The sequence below is a fragment of the Alosa pseudoharengus genome, unplaced genomic scaffold (genome assembly GCF_046254945.1).
Source record: "Alosa pseudoharengus isolate Yale_2024_CS ecotype anadromous, Long Island Sound unplaced genomic scaffold, YU_APseudo_1.1 YU_APseudo_1.1_scf_7, whole genome shotgun sequence".
In the NCBI taxonomy this organism is placed as follows: Eukaryota; Metazoa; Chordata; class Actinopteri; order Clupeiformes; family Clupeidae; genus Alosa; species Alosa pseudoharengus.
The window spans coordinates 1,966,554-1,981,812 of record NW_027468859.1 but is presented as its reverse complement, the minus strand read 5'-3'; the positions used below and the strand labels follow the sequence as shown (position 1 = coordinate 1,981,812).

General features: G+C 42.8%; 1 protein-coding gene across 1 annotated transcript; it reads left to right on the top strand.

Moving 5' to 3' along the window:
• The first annotated feature begins 9,811 nt into the window (after nucleotides 1–9,811).
• LOC143110251 (zinc finger CCHC domain-containing protein 12-like) lies at nucleotides 9,812–11,037 on the top strand. Its single transcript, XM_076273139.1, has 2 exons — nucleotides 9,812–9,906; nucleotides 10,077–11,037. Exons 1-2 carry the CDS (start codon nucleotides 9,812–9,814, stop codon nucleotides 11,035–11,037), a joined length of 1,056 nt encoding a protein of 351 aa, XP_076129254.1.
• The last annotated feature ends 4,222 nt before the right edge of the window (nucleotides 11,038–15,259 follow it).

Genomic DNA, 15,259 nt, shown 5'->3' with positions numbered 1-15,259 from the left:
ACGTTGTCTGTAAGCTCCACAGATCGTGGCAAGACAATTGAATTGATTGTGGACTTCTTGCTGGGCAACGATGAGTAACTTGATTAGTAATGCTGCGTGGATATGCATGATATCTGTATGAAAGTGTGTTTCTCAATGTAATAATCTATACAACTGTACACATGACTACATGACTAAGTTCAACTGGAGCTAGCTGGGTATAGGACTGGGCTGAATGGATTGGTGAAATACTTTATTTATTTATTTTTTTAATGACCTATATGAACATGGTTTGGCTTTAAAAAAAAGAGGAGACAGCGCGAATGACCTTTACACTTAGTGCTGGCAAGGCATTGAACTGGGCTGAATGGATTTGGAAAATATATATATTTTTTTTTTAATGACCTGTATCAACATGGTTTGGCTTTAAAAAAAAGATGAGACAGCGCTTCGCGCTGTCTCATCTTTTTTTACATTACCTTTACACTTAGTGCTGGCAAGGCATTGAACTGGGCTTCATTCAAGGATTCCAACGGTACCTCATTCATGAAAATCGGACATACTGGTCAAAAGTTACATGCACACACCTTCATATACACAGACAGCCCAGCCCAGCCCATTAGACATTGCCAGATGGCTTAGAACTCTGCCAGGTGCAAGTAATCAACTCTAGCAGCAGAGCTCTACCAGGTGCAAGTAATGAGGTGCTGTGATGTCATAAAGCCCCAGCATTCCGCCATTGATTTCAATGGGCCCAAAAAACGCAGAAAAACGGGAATACCGCGAAAACGACAAGGGCCAGCGACACGAAATCAACAAGCAAGTTACACCGGTTCGGGCCTGAATTTTTGGAGTTCGAAACGCGTCGATAGCTCAAACGGTCTAGGAGCAGTAGTTCGGCCAAAAAGTGGGTGAATAGGAAGATATAATAACTAGAATTGCGGTTCCGAGGAACTGCAAGAGTGGGTTTGATCAGGGGCATGGAACTCGGCCTCATCCAAGGATTCCAACGGTACCTCATTTATGAAAATCGGACATACGGGTCAAAAGTTACATGCACACACCTTCATATACACAGACAGCCCAGCCCAGCCCATTAGAGCTCTGCCAGGTGGCTTAGAACTCTTTCAGGTGCAAGCTTAAGCAATTAGAGCTGTGATGTCACAATCGAAATTTGAATTCTGAACATTCCGCCATTCATTTCAATGGGCCCAAAAAACGCAGAAAAACGGGAATACCGCGAAAACGACAAGGGCCAGCGACACGAAATCAACAAGCAAGTTACACCGGTTCGGGCCTGAATTTTTGGAGTTCGAACCGCGTCGATAGCTCAAACGGTCTAGGAGCAGTAGTTCGGCCAAAAAGTGGGCTTATAGGAAGATATAATAATAATAATAACTAGAATTGCGGTTCCGAGGAACTGCAAGAGTGGGTTTGATCAGGGGCATGGAACTCGGCCTTATCCAAGGATTCCAACGGTACCTCATTTATGAAAATCGGACATACGGGTCAAAAGTTACATGCACACACCTTCATATACACAGACAGCCCAGCCCAGCCCATTATAGCTCTGCCAGGTGGCTTAGAACTCTTCCAGGTGCAAGCTTAAGCAATTAGAGCTGTGATGTCACAATCGAAATTTGAATTCTGAACATTCCGCCATTCATTGCAATGGGCCCAAAAAACGCAGAAAAACGGGAATACCGCAAAAACGACAAGGGCCAGCGACACGAAATCAACAAGCAAGTTACACCGGTTCGGGCCTGAATTTTTGGAGTTCGAACCGCGTCGATAGCTCAAACGGTCTAGGAGCAGTAGTTCGGCCAAAAAGTGGGTGAACAGGAATAATAAATAACTAGAATTGCGGTTCCGAGGAACTGCAAGAGTGGGTTTAATTAGGGGCATTGAACTCGGCCTCATCCAAGGATTCCAACGGTACCTCATTTATGGAAATCGGACATACGGGTCAAAAGTTACATGCACACACCTTCATATACACAGACAGCCCAGCCCAGCCCATTAGACATTGCTAGATGGCTTAGAACTCTGCCAGGTGCAAGCTTAAACAATTAGAGCTGTGATGTCATAATCGAAATTAAAATCCTGAACATTCCGCCATTCATTTCAATGGGGCCCAAAAACGCAGAAAAACGGGAATAACGCGAAAACGACAAGGGCCAGCTACACGAAAGTAACAAGCAAGCTACACCAGTTCGGGCCTGAATTTTTGGAGTTGGAACCGCGTCGATAGCTCAAACGGTCTAGGAGCAGTAGTTCGAACAAAAAGTGGGTGAAAAGGAATAACTAGAATTGCGGTTCCGAGGAACTGCAAGAGTGGGTTTGATCAGGGGCATGGAACTCGGCCTTATCCAAGGATTCCAACGGTACCTCATTTATTAAAATCGGACATACGGGTCAAAAGTTACATGCACACACCTTCATATACACAGACAGCCCAGCCCAGCCCATTATAGCTCTGCCAGGTGGCTTAGAACTCTTCCAGGTGCAAGCTTAAGCAATTAGAGCTGTGATGTCACAATCGAAATTTGAATTCTGAACATTCCGCCATTCATTTCAATGGGCCCAAAAAACGCAGAAAAACGGGAATACCGCGAAAACGACAAGGGCCAGCGACACGAAATTAACAAGCAAGTTACACCGGTTCGGGCCTGAATTTTTGGAGTTCGAACCGCGTCGATAGCTCAAACGGTCTAGGAGCAGTAGTTCGGCCAAAAAGTGGGTGAATAGGAAGATATAATAATAAGAAAACTTAAGAAGAACAATAGTGGGCTTGCTCCGCAAGCCCACAGCATGGCAAAGCCATGCTGTGGTCTTGCTGGATCAAACCCACTAATAAGAAAACTTAAGAAGAACAATAGTGGTCTTGCTGGATCAAACCCACTAATAATAATAAGTAAACTTAAGAAGAACAATAGTGGGCTTGCTGGATCAAACCCACTAATAATAATAAGTAAACTTAAGAAGAACAATAGTGGGCTTGCTGGATCAAACCCACTAATAATAATAAGAAAACTTAAGAAGAACAATAGTGGGCTTGCTGGATCAAACCCACTAATAAGAAAACTTAAGAAGAACAATAGTGGGCTTGCTGGATCAAACCCACTAATAATAAGAAAACTTAAGAAGAACAATAGTGGGCTTGCTGGATCAAACCCACTAATAAAGTAAACTTAAGAAGAACAATAGTGGGCTTGCTCCGCAAGCCCTGCTGGATCAAACCCACTAATAAGAAAACTTAAGAAGAACAATAGTGGTCTTGCTGGATCAAACCCACTAATAATAATAAGTAAACTTAAGAAGAACAATAGTGGGCTTGCTCCGCAAGCCCACAGCATGGCAAAGCAGTAGCCTACTCTGAGTAGGGTTTGTTTGAAAATAGTATTTTTACTTATTCTGATTGAGTAGTATTTCACGTCATGTAACTGTACTTTTACTTGTGTAGATTGATTTACACCATATGAAAAGAAAGGAAAAAGAAAAAACGCAACCGCCACCAGCTTGACACCGATTAGATAACCTAGTTTGATTTGACATGTCGACCAAAATGGGATAGTCATAGATGCTGGGAAAGTGGATGCATGACAATTTTGAGAACCCATGTTGAATTATCATGTGTATTTATGGGTTGACAGCAGTATTTACAATCAAAGGTTATAAACTAGCGACACACACAAATAGACTTTAAACGTTAAGCTACGCATGAGCATGCCCTTATTATCTGACCTGACCATCATCGAAAAAATCGATGAGACAAAGTCTTGCGGATGTAAATGACGTAGACTAACAGTCAGGTTGTTGCCGGGTTAACTGATTATGATTATGGACTGACTATGGGTCTGATTATGGACTTTTTCGACTTACCACTTCGTTGTAGGCCTACAGATAGTTGACACATAGTTGCATGCACTGTGCAATCTGCTGCCAATGGTGAAATTTCGCGGGGGTCACTGCGCTGATGGTGATGGGTGAAACCATTGTGAGGGGGCGGGGGATTCTAAATCGGCGATTTCTGTTTGAAAGGAGTTTGGTGCGGGTTTCACACCTTCTCACAGTCCAACATGTATGAACATAAAATATACTTAAAAAAATATTATCTGATTTATAAATGGGGTGGCAACAGGGGTGGCAAGACTGTGTCCCAGGGGTGGCAGTTGCCACCCTTTGCCACCCCGTAGATCCGCGCATGTCTCTATACCTCGCGAAATAGCACAATGAATTTAATGACACATCTAGAGCGGTGCCACGCTAATCTTTTTGATTCTTGATAAAGCATAAATGCTCTTCTAGTGCATGTCAGCTTTGTGCTGTGAACTTGAATTAAAGAGAATGAAGGGATAGAAATCTAAAAAAGATGGGGACTTGGACTTAGGTCGCAAAAACAGTGACTTCAGACATGACTTGCGACTCCACTCAAAAGACTTCAGACTTGACTCGAGCTTTGAGAATCCTGAACTAGCTGTATTTCATGCAATTATTGCTTTTTTAATCTAAATGTATTCATGTATTTCTATTTTATTTTATTGCTATATACTTTGGGAAACGTATAATGAGCGGCATTGCCCCTTTGCCATAATGTGCAACGTAACGCATGTGCTATGTGCGCACACTCACAGATATATAAAAAAAAATGCATTGACCATGGCGACAAGAACTCCTCCCGGAGTTGTGCCTTTTATTGTTACTTTCAGTTACAATAACTTCGTACACAGAGGAAATAAGCGAACAGCTACATGCAAGGTGCGTGGCACCAGGATAAATTATGCCTATTCAACAATGTCTGATTTCGTCAGGCATCTCCAAACGCACCCAGATAGGTCAGTCACTTAGGCCTAGCATATATCGTCACAGGTGACAAGCTAATCATTTTTGTATAGAAAATATTCAAAATACTTTTTTCAAGGAAGTATGGAAGCACTGCAAAAAAAAGCTTTTTTTATCCCAAACTTTTAGCCTATTAAAACTATATAGTAAAAAACAATACAATTTGGCCCCTGTCGTATACCGTATGCAAGTTCATGTAGTGTGATCAGAATTAAGAATAATTCAAGAATTTACATTTACAGTTAGTCATCTAGCTGATGCTTATCCAAATGACTGACAGAGCTTTCAATTAACCACATTATAATCAATAGGCCAAAATCATAATTGTGTATCTGTGCCGAAATTCGTAATTCAAGTCCAGTGCAGAACTAAATAAGAAAATCATACGGCTATGTATCTTGAAGTTCCAGTATGTGAAAGACTTGACGTGCCTTAATATCTCCAACCTCAAGTATGCAGCTAATAAGGAAATATAATTGTTATTTAATTAAACAAGGTGAACTTCTCCCCACTGTGGAATGCAGAAAAGGATGCTACAAGGAAGGGAATTCAAACACACTCAACACCTTACCATCTATTAATGTCATTGTGGTTGAGATATCTGACATTTTTCTGTTAAAGATTGGCATGGAGACAATAGGACATGGTTGTCTTTGTCAGTGTCCTTATGTGAACTTGCACAGGTAAACTTGCTCGTCTTTACTTGCGTACGACTTCACATCAGTGCTTCAGACCAGAGCTGATGCTTCAGCAATAGCCGTCACTGAAAAGCTGTAAGGGTTGTTGAACACAGCTGTTCTCACATTAGCTGATTGCGATAAACATAAACCATTGTTGCCTAATTACCAATTATTCATTACACCTGTGTGTAGTATCTACTTTTTTTGTGTTTTTCACATATAGTATTTTGCAGTATTTTTAAAATACAAAAATACACACCAATAAAGTATTTTGATACAAAATACAGAGCCCTTCCTTCAACCCAATAAAATACAAATGACAAAATACTGTTTTGCATTTGAAACACATATTACATGTTTCAGAAATACTACCCATCAGGGTAGGAATTTCACGGCGGCCACGACGGCCATGGCCGTCGTAGCCCCTTGCGTTGCCCGTGAGGCCCCTTTGAAAATCAGAGGTTTACAGGCCACAGTGGCCTTGGTGCCCCCTTTTTTCAATATTCTGCTTTGCGTCCTACTAATAGCGATTTTTATTTAGCCTGTGCTAAATAAAATTAATTTAGTCTTTTACGCAGTGGAGAAAGTGACAGCGCAAGAAAGAAAGTGCGTCCAAATTCACCCATTCTCAATTGAACTACTCGCAAAGTAGTCTATTCATCACACAGACATCACAAGTATCACATGAAAGAGCTTTTTCTCAGCTTTTAAACGATGTTAGCCGATAATTGCTGTGTTGAACGGTTCGCGAGAAAAGTAAATAATATAATTCAATTTAATCATACATTCTACTGAAGGTTGCGTCCCATGATCTCCCTACCCATTCATCTCGGTGGAATACTTTACGAACCCTTCTTTTAACACATGACAAACCATATATCAGAATAAACAGGAGACCTTACCGAACACAAAGGTGTAAAGCAGTCCCCTGTACAGTTAGCCGTTCCAGAGTAATCCAGTTTTGAATTTGCAGTAAAGTTCGACATACATGGATGTCTCCAAATTTGGGCTTTAAGTTTTACAATGTGTTTAAATTGTTCCACATGATTTCATAACGGGCCAAATACAAAATAAATGTTACAAATATCGCCTAGATATTGGTAAATCAGAGGACAGCTGACTAAGAGTTTGTGAAAGTAGCCTTAATAATCACAAAAAGCTAAGCATGCATCTAGGCTATTTGAGTTTCTTAAAGCTGAGCTGTGCTTAAATTGTTCAATACATGATTTCATAACAGGCCAAATATAAAATAAATGTTATATATAGCCTAGATATCTGTAAATAAATATTAGATGATCAGACGATTTACAGTTCTATGTTATGTCATGTTTCATGTTTTTGTAATGTTTCATACAGTGATGCAGGTCTACTGCAGTGAATAGGCTAAATACAACTTTGATCATTTTTATAGCCTACTACTGTATAGTTAACTTTGGCCTTGGTGCCCTGACATGTGGCCTTTGTGCCCCCCACCAAATATGCCCAACTGAAGGCCAAGTGGCCTTGCCCCCAGAATGGTGAAATTCCAAGCCTGCTACCCATCCCTGGGAACAGGCAGATTACATCTTTATAGTTGGCCATATGATGACATACTTAGGTTAATACTGTATTTCACCAGTTAGGGCACCAAAATGGCCAGTAGCTGCACTGTGTAGCCTATCTTGACATGTCTTTAAGTTTTGGGTTACAATATACAGGTAGTGGGCTCTCTGTTCATTTTAATGAGTAGGCCTAAGCCTAAAGTTACAGCATATCACAATTGACCAGACTTTGACCTTTTGTCTTCTTTTAACAAAATTCTGGCTATGATTGTTCCTTGTATTGCATCATGAGCCATCACTGCACCTATTGCATTCTACTGTTGTTAGCCTTAAGCCTAGCTCAGTCATTATGTTGTATCACATCACCCTCCATTAGAAGTGCAATGAGCTGTGTAACCCACAGTTCAAATAGAACCCTAAATAACATTAGTGATATAAATAATATAAATATTTATATGAATAAAGAGCAATAAATATATAAATAAGGCATTAAGTTATTTATGTATACATTTATTAGAACCCACAAAACGTGTTGAAATATTGTTTTTGTAATAGTTTCACTGCTTTCAATGATGTTTGAACCATCCCTTTAATTTAATATCACTGCCCCTTTAAGACCCTGTCCCAGCTAGACTATGCACGAGCTAGTTTTGAACACAAACAGCAGACGCTAACGGAAAATCAATACGATAGACACAGAAATCCAGACACCTTGAATTAAGCTCCAAATAAATCTCTAATAAATCTCTAATATTGTTCATCAAGAATCAACTCAGTAACATCTTATCGGTGGTTTTGATGAGAGTGTTTTGAAGACAGTTTTGGTGAGTTTCACTGTGTTTTTAATGTCTATTGAATTGAATGAACATATTACAGCGTAATAAGCTAGCGATGTAAAATGTACGTGTATACCTAGAAAAACACAGTTACTCAAGTTTTTTCACTAGTTTATGAATGTTTTATGTTAAAGAAGGGAAATGTATGTAATATTTATTCCCTATCCCCTGACATTTTATCGATTAATTTGTGCTTTAAGTAACGGCTAAGCGAGTTCATTTCACGTCACCATGGTGACAGTCAGTAGTGAGAGGAATAGCACTCCTCTGTGAGTATAAGCACTAGAAAGTTTTTACTGGTGAGAGTTTATTTATTTATTTGACACATTCTGTATGGCCTGTTGTGCAGGCCAGGTTTTTTGCTTGACAAGCTTGACGACGGATCGGACCCTTGATGATTCATCGTATTGCGAGACAGCATACGAACTGAGATATTTCAAGTGGACACGATGGCGAGCCTACCCAAGGAAATCTAACGGCAAAGACTGAAACACCGCATTCGGAAACGGTTTGACCTGAACAACTGAGCTATTCTTTGATTCACACTGGAGCTTTTGAACAAACCAAATAGGTCGGATCCTCTGAACTGAAATTATTTAAAGTGTTGCAACACAGTTATTTAAAGATACTGAATAGATTGTGAATGAGTGAATGTATGAATGTGGATTGGTTAATGTGTTGTATTTTTTCTTTTATGTTTTCCTGTTAAAGTGAAACTGAAAAGTGAAGCAATTGCACAAACAAAAGAAACATTTAAAATATGTCCATTATACCTTAAAGAAAGAGTTAGATTATGTAAAGTGAAACAATCACACTAACTTAAGGACACTAAAAATACTTACCTGTTACCCTAAAGAAAGAAGTTATAACTCGAAAGAAAACTAGAAACAAATAGCTTAAAAATAGCTAAAGCAACTGTTCTAAAAAGCTATTTAGAATTTAAAAGACCGGTCTAAAAAGAAAAACTAACCAGAATAAACCCATATTTAAAACCATTTAAACTTATTTAAACAAGAAAAGATTAAACTTAAAGGATTTGAAAGTAGCCTATTTATTACACATCTCGTACTTTAAATATTTATTGATCCATTTATTGACCTACAACTTGTACTGTAATTATTTATTGATCTATTTATTAACCTACATCTTGTACTGTAAATATTTATTGATATTCATTGAACCATTTATATTGATATTATTGAACTGTATCTATCCTACTAACTGACCTATTTAATTTTATTCTTGTTCAGTAAACTGCAGACTTATTTATATGAACGTTCATGTCTCATGTCTCTTCTCTATAATATACACCACTCAACGAACCTAGAACTGGTCCAGTAGCGTAATTATTTAAGGTCACAGTGACACAAGTGCTACATAAAATTGGCGAGCCAGGCCAGGAGTGGTATTAATCCAAATAAACTAGAGTTAAAAACTAGAGTCTAGCCTTAACGAGACATGGAAGTAGTTCAGACAAACAATGTAAAAATCCCTAACTCAGTTATAGTTAGTGGTATAACTAACACAGAGACAGATGAAGAACTTTATGACTTTCTTAAACAGTATGGCCCCATCGAAAGACTAATCCCAATAGACTCCTCACACACAGCACACTCAGACAAGCAAGCCATCATAGAATATAGATATGGCACAGCTGTACAGGCACTTGCATCTTTATTGCCCTACACACTTGACACAAGTTCCCCAGCTAACTACAGTTACTGTATTAGAGCCCTAGCTAGTGTCTACACACCTGTAGCTAGCAAAACAGCTACACAGACTTACCTCTCTGAGCTGAAGGAGATAGCTAAGCAGACTGGCAAGGACCTTGCAACTCTCCTTAAAGAAGAACTCTCCATCATCAGCGAGGCTGTTGACCTTGATAATTCCGAAACCCAAAGTGACAACATGGAATTGAGCTCACTTGAGCAACATGTTCCGCAAAGAGCTGCACAGGTTTCTCCTCACAGCACAGTTAGCCGACCCAGCACAGTTCCAGAGCAGCATGTTCAGCCAGAGCGTAACTGGGCAATGCCACCAGCTCCATCCAAAGAGACACAACCAGCTTTGAAACTTTGTGATGTGAATCCACCAGAAATTCAAAAAGTAATCGTTGAACACATAGTGCGAAATGAAGACTCTGCTATGCATGTAAACACAGCCCTAAGACTCAGACCATTCTCTGGGCGTCTCCCTAGACCCAACAATGAGGCGGATTATGAGACCTGGCGCTCTAATGTGGGACTTCTTCTCAAAGACACTAGGCAATCAGACTTGCACAAGTCACAAAAGGTCCTCGAAAGCCTCTTGTCACCTGCCATTGACATTGTGAAGCACCTGACACCTGAAACACCCCCAAGTGTATATCTGGAGATCCTGGACTCTGCATTTAGCACTGTTGAAGATGGAGATGACCTGTTTGCAAAGTACCTCAATACGATGCAAGACAGTGGTGAGAAACCCTCAGCTTACCTTCAACGGCTGCAAGTGATGTTGAATGCCACCCTCAGGAGGGGGGGTGTCTCTGCAAGTGAGTTTGACAGGCAGCTTCTGAGACAGTTTGTCAGAGGTTGTTGGGACAACACCTTGATATCTGAGCTGCAACTGGAGCAGAAGAAGCAAAATCCACCTACCTTTGCAGAACTGCTCCTGTTACTCCGCACAGCAGAAGACAGGCGAGCTTCCAAAGCATCTCGCATGAAGCACCACCTCAGTGCCTCAAAACCCAAGGTGTCATCCCATTACCAAGGCATTTGTGCGCAGTATGGAGAAGAATGCATCACGTTACAGTCACCTCCTGATTCATCTGAGATCCAAGATCTGAAAAGGCAGATAGCTGATTTACAAACTCAGCTCACACGAGTCACACAGAAAAATGGCGGAAAGAACCAAAGTAAACCAGAGGCAAAACCAAAAGCTCCCACGCCAGCTATTCCGAAGTCTCACCCTCCCACGCCACACAGCCAACCTGAAAGAAACACCACAAGCAAAAGACCAAAGCCCTGGTATTGCTTCAGATGTGGAGAGGATGGACATATCAAACCACAGTGTGACAGTGAACCAAACCCCTCTCTGGTAGCCACAAAGGGAAGACTGCTGAAAGAAAAGCAGCAAGCATGGGATGCTGTGAACAGCACTTCAGAGCCTGAGCATTTTTAGACCCAGTTCCTGCAGAGGGACAAACAGGGACTGGGAGACAGAAAAAGTGTCCCAAACAGAAACGGCGCGTCTCCCACATGTGTTCAACCTCTAACACCAAGAGACAGTCAGCAACCCTGCCCAAAGGACTGGTTGGGGCACGGTGCACTGCACAAGTGACCATATGTGGCAAAGAATGCAGCTGCTTGCTAGACACAGGCTCTCAAGTCACAACGATCCCAAACTCCTTCTATCAAGAAACCCTGTCTCATCTTCCCATCCACTCATTAAGTGACCTACTTGAAGTGGAGGGAGCAAATGGTCAGGAAGTGCCTTACCTTGGCTACATCGAAGTTACCATCAGCTTCCCTAAGAACACCTTTGGAGTGGACATTGACGTTGCTACACTGGCGCTGATTGTACCTGATATGCGCTCAACTCTGTCATCAGTGCTAGTAGGAACAAATGCTTTGGATGTCCTCTATGAGCAGTATGCAGATGTCACTCCTCAGAGCCATCAGTCACTGCCATATGGCTACAGAGCAGTCTTAAAAACTCTAGGAGCCAGACAAAGACACACTTTTGATTCGAGCATGGGGAAAGTGAGGCTACACAGCAGAGACGCTGAGACCATTGCTGAGTCAGACCATGACATAACTCTACCCCCTAAAGCTGTGATAGCAGAAATCCATGCCATCAAGAGTGCCCAGTCTCTTCAAACTCTTGGCTCCAAACCCTCAACAGACCTGATCCCCAAGACAAAGCTTGAATTTGACTTCAGTAACTCTCCAATATGTAGCGAGTGGAAAGACAGAATAGTTGAAAAGTTGAGCTCCATGCCTGAGGTGTTCGCGCAGCACGACCTTGACTTTGGCCGCACTGACAAGATCAAACATCACATAAAGCTCAGTGACGAGACACCTTTTAAACACAGAGCGAGGCCTATACACCCACAGGACATTGAGGCTGTACGAAACCACATCCAGCAACTCCTTCATGCAGAAGTCATCCGCGAATCTGAGTCACCCTTCTCCTCGCCGATTGTGGTCGTCAAGAAGAAGAATGGGGACATCAGACTCTGCGTGGACTATAGGAAGCTGAACCTGCAGACAATCAAAGATTCATATGCCTTACCCAATCTGGAGGAGTCCTTTTCAGCATTGACTGGATCAAAGTGGTTCTCGGTGCTCGATCTCAAATCTGGGTTTTACCAGATCGAAATGGAGGAAAAGGACAAGCAGAAAACTGCATTTGTCTGTCCACTTGGATTCTACGAGTTCAACAGGATGCCTCAGGGGATAACAAATGCCCCTAGCACGTTTCAGAGGCTCATGGAACGCTGCATAGGAGAGCTGAACATGAAGCAGGCCCTCGTCTTCCTGGATGACTTGATCGTCTTCTCCTCAACACTACAAGAGCATGAGGAAAGACTGATGCGAGTGCTCAACCAGTTGAAAGAGTTTGGCTTGAAGTTATCACCCGAGAAATGCAAGTTCTTCCAGACCTCCGTGAAGTACCTAGGACACATTGTGTCTGAGAAGGGAATTGAAACAGACCCAGAGAAAATAACAACTTTAAAAACCTGGCCAAGACCAACTAAACTGAAAGAACTGAGAGCATTCTTGGGATTCTGCGGTTACTACCGTAGGTTCATTAAGGACTATTCAAAGATTGTGAAGCCTCTCAATGCCCTCACTGCCGGATATCCACCTATGAGAAAAAGCTTTAAGACCACAGTGAACACTGAGAAGTACCACAATCCAAAAGACCTCTTCGGTGACAGATGGACCCCCGCTTGCCAAACAGCTTTTGACACTCTCATCGAGAAGTTGACCACTGCCCCTGTCCTCGGGTTTGCTGACCCCAAGTTGCCGTACATTCTGCATACAGATGCCTGCACTTCAGGTCTTGGTGCGGCACTCTACCAGGAGCAACAAGGGCAGAAGAGAGCCATCGCCTATGCAAGCCGTGGTCTGTCAAGATGTGAAAGCAGGTACCCTGCCCACAAGTTGGAATTTCTTGCCCTTAAGTGGGCAATTACAGAAAAATTCCAAGACTACCTCTACGGACGCCCATTTCTTGCTGTCACTGATAGCAACCCGTTGACATACATACTTACCTCTGCCAAGCTTGATGCCACAAGTTACAGGTGGTTAGCTGATCTGTCAACCTTCGATTTCCAGCTTCAGTACAGGGCTGGGAAGCAGAATCAGGACGCAGATGGGCTGTCCAGACGTCCACACAGTAGGCTACCTGATGACACATCGTCCCGGAAAGAGATGGAGAGGATACAGCAGTTCACAAAAAGACACCTGTCAACAGAAATGGATGAAAGCACCATCAAAGCCATCTGTGAGAAGCACTTGGTTCATGATGAAGGAACATCACCTGGCACTACCTTGGTTATGTCGCTTGCTCACCATCCAAATGCTGTTCCAGAGAGCTTTGAAAAGGAATGCCAGCTTGACGGTGTGAACATCATCCCGATGATGACGCCCACTGAAATGCGGGAGAAGCAGAGGGCGGATTCTTGCATCAGTGCAGTGCTCAGACAGCTGGAGCTGGGAGAAAAACCCCCACCATCTCTCAGAAAAGAACTCCCTGAGCTCTCCCTCATCTTCAGAGAGTGGAACAGGCTGGAGATTTTAGATGGCGTCTTGTTCCGTAAGCGACAAGAGGGTGCACAGACTCACTACCAGCTTGTGCTGCCTGAAGATCTGAGACCCATAGTCTTGAAGAGTCTCCATGATGACATGGGCCACATGGGCATAGAGCGGACCCTTGACCTTGTCCGCAAACGCTTCTATTGGCCAAAAATGTCAGCTGAGGTAGAGGCCAAGATCAAGACCTGCGACCGCTGCACAAGACGTAAAGTCCCACCAGAGAAAGCTGCACCTCTTGTGAACATCACAGCCACACGACCTCTCGAGCTGGTGTGCATGGACTTTCTCACCCTGGAGCCGGACTCTAGTGGTACCAAAGACATCCTGGTCATCACGGACCACTTTACGAAATATGCAGTGGCCATTCCCACCTCAAACCAGAAGGCTCGGACTGTTGCCAAATGCCTATGGGACCACTTCATCGTCCACTATGGCATCCCAGAAAGACTCCATAGTGATCAAGGTCCAGACTTTGAGTCCCGTACTATCAAGGAGCTGTGTGACCTAGCAGGCATCCGGAAGATACGAACTACTCCGTATCATCCAAGAGGTAACCCTGTTGAACGCTTCAACCGGACCCTGTTGAGCATGCTAGGCACCCTAGAGAACCAGAAGAAGAGTCACTGGCGAGAGTATGTCAAGCCTTTAGTACATGCCTACAACTGTACTAGAAGTGAAGTCACTGGTTTCACCCCTTATGAACTGATGTTTGGGAGACAACCGAGGTTACCAGTAGACCTTGCATTTGGCTTACCTGTCAACTACAAGCCAGGTTCTCACTCACAGTATGTCCGCAACTTGAAATCCCGACTGGAAGCAAGCTACAAGGTAGCAACAGAGAATGCGAAGAAAACAGCAGATCGCAACAAAGCAAGGTTTGACAAACACGTTGTTGAGTCCACGCTGACGGAAGGCGACAGAGTCCTGGTGAGGAATGTTCGCCTCAGAGGCAAACATAAGTTGGCAGACAAGTGGGAATCTGGTGTATATGTTGTTATCAAACAGTCTGGAGACATCCCGGTCTATGTTGTGAGGCCTGAAACCAAGGATGGTCCGCTACGAACCCTTCATCGAGACCTGCTACTGCCTTGTGGGTTCCTTCCTCTTACCCCAGTTGAAGCTGAAGTGGCCATAGAGGAGAGACCTAGACGGCCAAGGACCCGTCAATGCCTAAAGGATAGAAGGTCAGATAAATCTGAAAGGCAAGACTCCGACTCTGAGGACCCTGATGTCACTTACCTTTACGACCACGGTGACTTGGTGGTAGATACCCTGGGCGTCAGCTATGCTCCTGAAATTGTAGAGTCCTCTACAAGGAACACCGACTGGCAACGCTTTCAAGCGTCCACTGTTGAGCAAGACCTTCCAGATGTGATTGAAACTTTCCCTGAGGTTGCTCCAGTGATAGCTGTTGATCAGGATCTACCAAATGAGACCAGCCCACCTGATATGGGTTCTGTCTTAGGCTTACCTGCTCTGAAACCTGAGGAGGATGACTTACCTGATAGGAATCCAGAGAATGGCTTACCTATTGAGCACCCAGAGAGCAACATACCTGATGAAAATCCAGAGAACAACCT